This window comes from Beta vulgaris, chromosome 7 (genome assembly GCF_026745355.1).
Source record: "Beta vulgaris subsp. vulgaris cultivar EL10 chromosome 7, EL10.2, whole genome shotgun sequence".
NCBI lineage: Eukaryota > Viridiplantae > Streptophyta > Magnoliopsida > Caryophyllales > Amaranthaceae > Beta > Beta vulgaris.
The window spans coordinates 56,587,715-56,597,756 of record NC_079208.1 but is presented as its reverse complement, the minus strand read 5'-3'; the positions used below and the strand labels follow the sequence as shown (position 1 = coordinate 56,597,756).

General features: G+C 35.7%; 2 protein-coding genes across 7 annotated transcripts; one reads left to right on the top strand and one right to left on the bottom strand.

The window, feature by feature from the left end:
- The first annotated feature begins 3,921 nt into the window (after positions 1 to 3,921).
- On the top strand, positions 3,922 to 9,911 carry LOC104899966 (E3 ubiquitin-protein ligase AIRP2). Of its 6 annotated transcripts, none has more exons than XM_048648457.2 (8): positions 3,924 to 4,316; positions 4,473 to 4,569; positions 6,126 to 6,276; positions 6,430 to 6,496; positions 6,682 to 6,919; positions 7,630 to 7,688; positions 7,797 to 7,873; positions 8,264 to 9,911. In XM_048648457.2, exons 2-7 carry the CDS (start codon positions 4,499 to 4,501, stop codon positions 7,838 to 7,840), a joined length of 630 nt encoding a protein of 209 aa, XP_048504414.1. In that variant the 5' UTR covers positions 3,924 to 4,316; positions 4,473 to 4,498; the 3' UTR covers positions 7,841 to 7,873; positions 8,264 to 9,911. The 6 variants fall into 6 exon arrangements, with proteins under 6 accessions (XP_010685569.1, XP_048504414.1, XP_048504413.1 ...); XM_048648456.2 differs by having other exon boundaries at positions 7,797 to 7,881; XM_010687267.4 differs by having other exon boundaries at positions 3,922 to 4,316; positions 6,718 to 6,919; positions 7,630 to 7,881.
- LOC104899967 (aspartic proteinase CDR1) lies at positions 8,373 to 9,791 on the bottom strand. Its single transcript, XM_010687269.3, has one exon. The coding sequence runs from the start codon at positions 9,789 to 9,791 to the stop codon at positions 8,373 to 8,375; it is 1,419 nt and encodes a 472-aa protein (XP_010685571.1).
- Positions 9,912 to 10,042: the final 131 nt, after the last annotated feature.

The following is a 10,042-nucleotide window of genomic DNA, read 5'->3' as shown; positions in this document are numbered from 1 at the left end:
GAAGACGAAGAAGATGCAAGGACTTCACCATTTTCACATGAAGCACAATATTGCATAAAATAATCTCTCTCCATCTTCATTTCCTCTTTTGTCGTCGTCTTCTCTTATTATTCTTAAGATTTACATCTACTAGATTGCATTTACAGGAAATTTCTTCAATACTATAGCCTGTAAACTCCAGTTTTTTTTGTCCCTTTTTAAATTTTCTTTTAAAAATTTTATCTTCTTTCTTCTTGTGGGTTCTAACAAGGTTTTTGCTGTGAAATTTGCAATCTTGGGGTTTTGGAAGGAAGAGAAAAAGAATGAGTAATCAAAAGAAGATAATACTTTCCTTCCTGTGATATAATTTTTCTTTCATTTGGTCCCATGTGTTCTTTCAGTTGGTGTTTTAAATTCTTTCAGCTTGTGTTGTTTTTTTTCATTTGGTCTTATGTGTTCTTTCAGTTGGTGTGTAAATTCTTTCAGCTTGTGTTGTTTTTCTTTCATTTGGTGTTTAAAATTCTTTTAGTTTGTGTTGTTTTTTTTTCATTTGGTCTTTTGTGTTCTTTCAGTTGGTGTATCTGACTTTTCAGTTAATAGCAATATCTTTTTAAGTTAATAGAATTAATTAATGATAACTAAAAATTGAATCCCATTAACTAAAACTCTAATGCTATTAACTAAAACTAATAGTCAGGGCCGTCTCATGAAATATGGAGGCCCTGTGCTATCCATTAAAATGAGGTCCTTTAAAAAAAATATTATAAAAAAGAAATTATAATTTTTTTATATTATTATGTGTTATGAAGCATTCCTTATAGTTCGATAAATAAACCAAAAACTAAAAAAATCAAACTAATCAGACATAAGCTAGCAATCTTAAGGTACAAACAAAACTCTATTAGTTTTTTCACTAGTGTCATGACACCAACGAAACTCATCAGACATAAGCTACAAACAAAGAGCTCATTCCCAAAAATCTTCCATTTTATGTTCTGAATTAACACTCAAACAAGAGTCAAGAAACAAAAGATTGAAGCTTGCTATCTGTGCAACTACTTAAGGTACTGCAAACTTGATAGACCTGCTTGGTTATCTGTAATTCACTGCAGAACGGTCATTAGTGATGAAATCTGAAAAATTCACCTTACTTTAAACATGATTATCTAACTGAAAACAACATTAAAAAATTTCTTTTTGATTCACATCCGAACAATTGTACATATGCAGATTTGCTGATAAGAATACCAAGTGATGGTAGACAACACTCAATAGAGAGAAACCAAGATATCCAAAACTAGTAGTGAGAAATACGCAGAAGATCAAAAATATAAGAATTACATATTATAAATTTTATTTCACATTATAAAGTTTCAGAATTATTTTAAACCTCTACTGGAAAAATGGTCAAAAAAAGTAAAATTACCTTAAAATTGAATAATACTTTGATAAATAATTAGCAGAACCATTCTTGATTTTTCACCTCCGGACCTCCCACAATCAAAATTGAAGAATTTGTTCTTGCCATATTGTAATTTGTAAACCACCATTTGAGTCTTTTTTTTGGATGATAAAAAAATCGATTACTTAGATATTAGTTGAGAGGAGTTGAATCTGAATCGCAAATAAAAGACACAAAATTTTCTTCTCGTTAGAAATGTTTATTTTGTTCTTGAGGAGAATTGGAAATATACAAAGAGTAATGAAATTGAGCTTTTTTTGCTACAATTAACATTGGAAATGAGATGATTTTCTTAAATAAAGAGAGTGATTATTACATTTAATATGGGAAGTTGAATAATATCATGATTTTTTGGGGTTTTTTTTAGGAAGAAAAGGAGAGAGAATTATGGAAGGATGAAGATAGAAGGTCTCATTCTTGCCGTCTTTGGAGTTGCAGTGAGTCTATGTGGGATTTGTTTTTTCTTTTTTCCTCCCATATGCCAACCAAATTTGGGCCCCCTAATTATTGGGGCCCTGTTCCACTGAACCGGTTGGACCGGTAGTGAGCCGGGCTTGCTAATAGTCTATTAACTGAAACCCCCAATCCTATTAGATGAAACACTAATGTTATTAACTAAAGAGTATTTCAATTACCTCAAGTACAAATTAAAAGCTAAAACACTTACCATATTTTACTTGCAAAACCATTAACTAGTATGAAGCAGCATCTAAGATGTTGGAAGTCAGCCAAGAACGAGGAGCCAAACTCAGGAGATCACACTTTGCAAGTTGTACAAAAGCAATTCAATTCCATCTCCTTCATAAATCATAATAGACAAGAATGATGTGCTCAAGCTCATTTTGCAGAGAAAGATTTATTTCTTGCACGGCAGCATCATTTACATCGACAACATACACACAGTCCTCACGATAGGAAGAGAAGAATAGAAAATCAACCAAACAACGTTCTTCTGCCTTCAAATTGTCCAAGTAGTTGTTTGGCTTTGCTTCAAGACTCCTGGAAAGAATAATATCATTACTGATGACATGAAGGTCTGTAAGCTTAGTATATGATCTATATGAATCAGAAGAATTTGAAGTAGAAACATCTCGTTGAACACTACTATTCAACTCATTGTTAACAGATTCCTGCTCGTCCAGCTTCTTATTCTTCTCTTTCCTCTCAAGAACTGATTTGTTGACCATGTTGATTACTTCTTCTATCTTTTGCTTTTCACGCAATACGAATGCGAGTATATACCCATCATCTTCTCTCTCGAAATTTGCATCCTTGGGAAGAAACAGGGTTCACCTTCGTATGTTCCATCACCATACTTTAACTGGAAAAAAATGAAGTCTAACTGAAAAAAATTAGAAACTAACTGAACAAAAATGAAGACCAATTGAAACCCAAGTGCTTCTAACTGAAGTGGTCCGACCAGTTGTATTGTGTCAGACGAGTCTGACACAATACCTTCTCTTTAATTTAACACTAATGATATTACATACTACTCCCTCATTGGAAAACTACAGTCAAACAAATAATAATGTATAAAAGGTAGTTTTATACAAAATTTTATAAATAAGGTAGTTTTTCGCAAAAAAAATATGTAAGTAAGGTAGTTATGAACAAAATATCCAATATTTTTTACAATCTGACTTATGCGGACCCGGTTCACGTTAACATTAGGCCAAAATAACGTATAGCATTCAGACTCACAATATATCATGCAGAAACCTACTATATTATTCAGACATACTCATTATATCATTCAAACACACACTATATAAAGCAGCTTGTAACAAGATTTAAACTTGTGATCTCTTGCTATTATACATGATAACCAACTTTTAATCATAGTGTGAAATTAAATTATTGCATAGTATAGGGTTTGATCCCGAGACCTCGAGTACATATACTAATGTTCTAACCACTAAACTAGGTATATTTAGTATTATTAGCATAAAATATTATATTAATAAATGAATTTGTTTCTTACCCGAGGCATAATCCACCCTAATAACTAGTTTTAATGTAAATAGAAAAACCCTAGCCTCCATTGTTGATTTTTAAAGGGGCTTCCATCGGCTTTTACCGTTGGAAAGCCCCCACCTTTGCTTTTTTATTTGTTTTTAGGTTTCCAATAACGATTTCTCCCTCGAAAGACAGGGTTTTCGATCTCCTTCGTAAAAAAAGGTTTTTCGATCTCCTTCGAAAGACAAGGTTTTTCGACCTCCTTCGAAATACAGGGCTTTTCTCCTCTTTTAGAGGGGGAATTTCTACAGGTTACAATCCGGGATACTAGATCTAATGGATTGCCGTGAAATTATTTTGTTGGTGAAGAATTATGCGGGATCACAAAGGTTATCAATTTTTCGAATACGGTCAGATGAATCCGACGGAAATCATCCTCGCGACTACAAGGGATCGTTAGATTGTCACCCAACAAGGCTGTATTTTCCAGCGATATAAGCGGGAGATGTTCCACATTGCAAGATTTGTTTGACGATTGTAGTTTTTATGTAGGAAATTTTTGTTTGATTCAACTTATGTATTTGTTTGATTCGATTGCTTATGTAGATGTCGTATGACATTTTATTAATGAATTGATTTTACTATTCAAAAAAAAAAAAAGAAAAAAAATACATTTAAAATTCGAAAATGTAACAACCCGGGGCAACGCTCCCCAAATACTAGTTAGCACTTTATTACTACGCAAGCAACTTCCATTTCTATCTTTTTGTTTTTTATCTCTAAAAAAAAAAAAAAAGCGGCAGAAGTTACAACTACCTGCTCATCTCCTCTATGGAAGGCGACTAAATTTCGCACACTTTCACACACACTCTTTCTCTCTCTCTCTCTCTCTCACTTCAACTTCTCGTAATTCGAGAAAGTAAGCTTCTTCGCTTCTGAAATTCTAGGGTTTATAATTTTCAATTTTTGTTCTTCCTAAATTTATACTTTGAGATTTGAAAATGGAGTAACTGACTGTTGTAACTTGTAAGAATTTATTGTTAATCTTTGTTTTTTTTTTGAAAAATTTGTGCAGGTTTTTTCTGTTGCCATAATTTGTTGATGAGAATGAAGAAATCTTTTCGAGAATCTATTAAAGCTCTTGAAGCTGATATTCAGCACGCTAATACTCTGTAATTTTTCATCTTTTTCTCTCTCCTAGAATATAATCTGTTTACTTATTTTTTCAAATTGAACTTTCGTTGCGTTTTTTTAGTGTTGCGTGGAATTTCTGTTTGTAGAATATGCGAGTTTCACTATTTGATTTATGAACTGCGATCTTAGTGTTGCTCGATTTTGTTTTTTAATTACAGTTGCATGTCGTGATTGTGAAAAGATTAGAAAGGAAAATTGAGCAATTTTGAGAAATTACTTTATGATCGTTTCTGTGATTGTATTTTGGTTAGTTTTTTGTTTGATTAATTACTATATAAATGAAGATTGCTGAATATATTTTGTTAAACGGTTTGTTGATCAGTTTGAAGCTGGAATTCGAGTTGATAAGAGCTGCTTAATGTGTGTGAATATCGAAATAACTTCCTGTAATATGCATGTTAACTTTCTTTTGGTGAATAAACATCTTCATGATAGCTGAAATAAGGATATTATTTGGCTATCTAGATTGTTTCCGAAATTGAGGTAGAAAGGAATTATGATATTTGGGCATAAATTTATTGGCGTGCAAATAAAAACAGTTCTGTTGAGTTCTGTATTAAATTCTGTTATCGAGGAAATAGGAAGTAGAGATTGATATCTTATAGTGCAGCATGTAGATTGAGTGAAAAGACCACATGAATGATTTTTTTATCTACCTAATATACTTGAGTTATCATGCTCATGGTTCGGGAAGTTTCATGTAAATGTCGAGTTTAGTGTACACGTTCTTTTGGAGTTGTACGTATCACTCGCAAATTCAGTTTGGCATCATGGAATTGGTTCGGTGCATCAGTGGCTGAGAAAGGTTTGTTGGCAAAAGTGTAGCTTGAATACAAGAGATTATCGAGTGGGTTATACTAGAGAAAAAGCTTCTTATGTGTACTATTTCACATGTGATCTGAAGTGAAGCAAATAAAGTTTGTGGATTGAGTTTCGCTGTATAAGCTTCTCCGATGCACATAAAGCCGACTTTCTAGTTCCCATTACCACAAAGAAGCTTTTTGTGTATATGTGATCTAACAGTGAAAGCGAAATCAAGTTATGTTTTAAGATTGGGAGTATTAATTTTTATAAGCTCACTATCAGATATTCTAAGGCTCTTTTTTTATTTTGGTATTTTAAAATTTAAATGTCTGCATGCATGTCAAGTGTCTTTTAGGTCTGAAGCATGAGTCATGTCTCAGTTCATAAAAGAAGAAATGTGGACAATTTTGTTGAATGCTAAACACAAGTAGGATGAAATCAAGTTATAAAGACATGAAGCCTGCAATCTCCATCTTCCAGGCCACAGTATGTGACAATAAAAGCTCTGCACTAATGTCATATCTTTTCAATATGATAGAAATAGGGAGATGATGTGGGCCTTTCTGTGTTTACTTAAATTGATGTGTTTGATGCTGGTTCTTGGCCTGCTTTCATCATTGTCATCTGTTTGGTCCTGTGCAGTGTAACCATTTTTTTCTATAAGATGTCAAACGTATGCATCTAATGTTTTCTCACTATAAACCCTTTGGATCCTCTGCTTTTCTGTCAGTGCTTCAGGGTACAGAAGGCAGCGTGATGGTGCTTGCTTCCAAATGAGACTATCCTACAGTCCAGCAGCTCACTTATTTCTTTTCCTTGTTCAGTGGACTGATTGTTACCTTGCTGGTGCACTTGGGTTCCTTAGAATTCTTATTTTCATGGTATACCTAATATGTCTAGTCTGTATGTACTTTTTTTTTTGGACTATTTGGTTCAGCTCCTTCGTTATTAATAGCATATTAGGCACTTAATGCCAAGTTCTTAGCTGTGAAGTTCCATTAATTGATTTGGGGTATATATTGGTTGATTTGCAGACTTATGCAGATGGGGAGACTACTATGTCTGTCTATGAAAAGAAAGCAAGCATTCGACAGTTTTATGGTAGGTTATAAATAAAGATGTTTACTCTTACCTGCCAAGTCAATATGCAAAACGTCTTCTGTTCTCAGTTTCATTCTCTCATTTTGGTTGTGGAGGAGGGATATAGTCAATGGGTTAGTAGGGTTCTTATTTTATATGATAAAGGTTAAGTTTTTGTAGGTTCTAATGTATTCCATTGTGGTTAGGTGTGATTTTCCCTTCTCTTCTGCAACTGCAAACAGGAATTACAGAATTGGAAGATCGGAAACAAAAAGAAGTATGTGCCCTGAGGTATAGAAGAAAAGACGTTTTTGAGAATAAGTATGATTTAATAGAACTGGAGAAAGAGATAGAAGAGGAGTGTGGCATTTGCATGGAGATAAATGACAAGGTTGTACTGCCTAATTGCAACCACTCACTGTGCTTTAAGTGTTACAAGGACTGGTAAGCTCTCTGTTTGCTTTCTAGCTCATTAAAGCTGTCATCTTGCGAGTTCTGTGCTGAACAGTGAGAAGCCTGCATGTAGACCTTGGAGCACTCTGTCACCCTTCAGTGTCGCCATGCCCTTGCCATGTGGTTTATCCCCATTTGTTACTTTTATCATCTTTTGATCTGTTTTTGTAGCCATCTTCTGAGTTTTTTCTGGTCATGAAGTCCAATTCTTACTCGTAGTGTGATAGTGGTGTACGTTAGGAAAATTAAGATCAAGGTTTCAGGCGCCAGGTGTCCCAACTTGCTATTGTAGTTAATGATGTCTTGAAGATCTGTGCAAGCACCTCAGAGTTAGATATTGACTTGATGTTTGGGAGTTATCTGCCATGCTTAGCAAATTAAGTGTCTTGGCTGAACCTTCCCCCTTTTAATCCAGTCATAAGAGACAAAAGTAAATACTACTAATGAGGAAAGAGGGGAAAAAGAAAAGGAGAGAGAGGTACTAGGAAGTAATTAGGTATTCTTTCTAGTCTCAGTTTAAGCAGTTTGGCTAACATTCTATTACTTGTAATCCCAAATTCTTTTAAATCATAAGCTAAAGCTCTGTAGTAGCTGCCATGTTGGGTTTGGTCATTTGAGTGTTCTGCATTTTTAGCTTTCAAGATCGGGATGTGGGAATCTGATGCTGTTTTTTTTTATATTTATAATTATCGTTGATGCAGGTCTTCCCGGTCTGAGTCGTGTCCATTCTGTCGAGATTGTCTAAAAGGAGTCAAGCCAGGTGATCTTTGGATTTACACTGATGAACGTGATATTGTCGATTTATCACTTATCATGATGGAAAATGTAAATCGGCTATTTATTTACTTAGAAAAGTTGCCACTTGTAGATCCGTATCCTGGGTCCATGTCCTATGATTGGCAAATTGGATGAACATGCATGTTGGCAGTTTTCAATGTACAGAAGGTAATTAGGTATATAATCTAATACAGGATTGTGTTGCCTATATTTTTGTTTTCCCTATCTTTTACTAGATCCTGCACGAGCTCACTTTTTGGAGTTTCGTAGTGTTAATCAATCTATGTAGGTGGTTGATCAATGGGGTTTTGATGAAAAATAATATGGGGTATGGATTTAAGTTCTTGAAAGTGAGTGCAATATAGAGGTGACAACTATACATTAGATAAAACACCAACCAGAAACTCCATCTTAGTTGAAATTTTTAGATGAGTATATCAGTTATTATTATTTGTAGGTGACTTCTAACATAAGCTGATATTCTTCTTCCTGATTTTTGGAGGACTTTAGTTATGTACATTTGTAGTTCTTACAACACTGGAAAATGTGATATTTCAGGCACACCGATCTGATGTAACCTTCAAGAATTGTCTGGTTCTAGTATCAATTTCCTGTCATTGGAGTGCTACATGTAAATTTCTAGTTATTGGAAACTGTAAGTGCTTCTTTAATCTTGCAGAAAATCAACAGCGTCATTAGGACATGCTCCTGTATAGACTAAACTGAGCAAGTTGCTATCCAGATCATACCCAATTTCTACATTCCTTTGCTGGTGAAATCCTAGTATTGACACCTTACCTTCGTGTTCCTTGAGCCTGATCATAGCTAGGCAATACACACCTGAGTGTCTTATCCATAGGTTTGCATCACATAACATGTAGTCTAGACCATTGAAGTGGAACACCACCTCTGGAGCATCACTGATATCCCTGTAGCATAACTCAAAATGCTCAGTGCTCTCAGGGGCCTGCTCATACATGACATCCATTATTGCAGTCACCAACATGTCGAATGCTTCTGCTCTAAGCATTGTATATGAGGCTCCTGAGTCAATGATGAACCCAATATCCGTCCCGTTCTCATCTTTAGACTTCTCGAATACCCCAGCTGGAAGGTCGATGTCGGACCCATCGACACTGATCCTTGTGAGGTTTAGGTAGTATACACCATAATCGTTGGGCAAAAGGGGTGTTGTCAAATCAAGGTCTGACGTGAATGCTCCCGGCCCAAAGTGTGCTACCCCCCGCATGTGGGTCCCGTTGGCGAACACATAGTGGGAGAAGCGAGAGACGGTTAATTGCCGAATGAGGGAGGCACTGTGGTTGCCTACCCCCACAATTCCAGGACTCCGGCTTTGGTCGTGGTTATCATGGCCACAACCAAAAACTACATCGGTCATGGTCCTTGAGGTATTCTCGGCTGATAGAGTTAGGGTTTCTGTGGAGACTACTCCTCTTGATGTTTTATCCGTGTAGGAAGCGTGATATACACAGAAGGGAAAGTCTGGGTCTTCATTAGTAGCGCTCCCACACGAAAATCCTGGTGCCATGGAACAGTGCTCACGATTCACACATTGGACTTGTCGGTAAGAAGACGAGTTTTGCGGGTTGAAAATAGGGTAATTCCCCTGCTTGTAGCAATGAACGCATGGACGACACTGGACCCATGTAAAGCTGCTTCCAGTGTCAAAGATACCATAACTACTAACTGGTGGTGTTCCCATGCTGTACCTCATGAGCAAGTTCCACCCAGAAAGTGGTGCCGCGACATAGTCTTTTGCTAATGCTGTGAGTTGGCTAAAGTAGCGGCTTCTTGCTACAGAGGTCCGCACACCGTCTCGTATGTGGTTCTCCCGCGTGTAATTTGGGTTATAGAAGGGAGATTCTGGGGAGCTGCGATGGATGAGGGATGCTGAGAAGATTATCTCACCAGTATGTTTTCCTGGTGGATTTAAGTGAGGTTCTGTAGGAGATAGTGAAGAAGTGAAACCTCGATCGAGAGAGTTGATTAAGTTTATAATCAAAAAGATAAAGGAGAACATGATGAATTTTGGTGGACAATTTAAAGCATTGCGAAACAAATCCATGCAAGCATTTAAATTTATGATGCTATTGGAATAGAGCAACCAGCTCTTTTTGTAATTTAAAGGTCCACACTCTTGTACATACAACAAAATAAAAAAATATACTTGATATCTAGTTAGTTACTTTGTGCTTCATTTAAAGTTTGCTGGTATGTTAAATATACCAATTTTATAACTTGGAAATAGAAAAAATAAATGGAGGGGGTTGGAACATGGTTTCACAAAAAGAACAATCTTTTTGGTTCTTGCCTTCT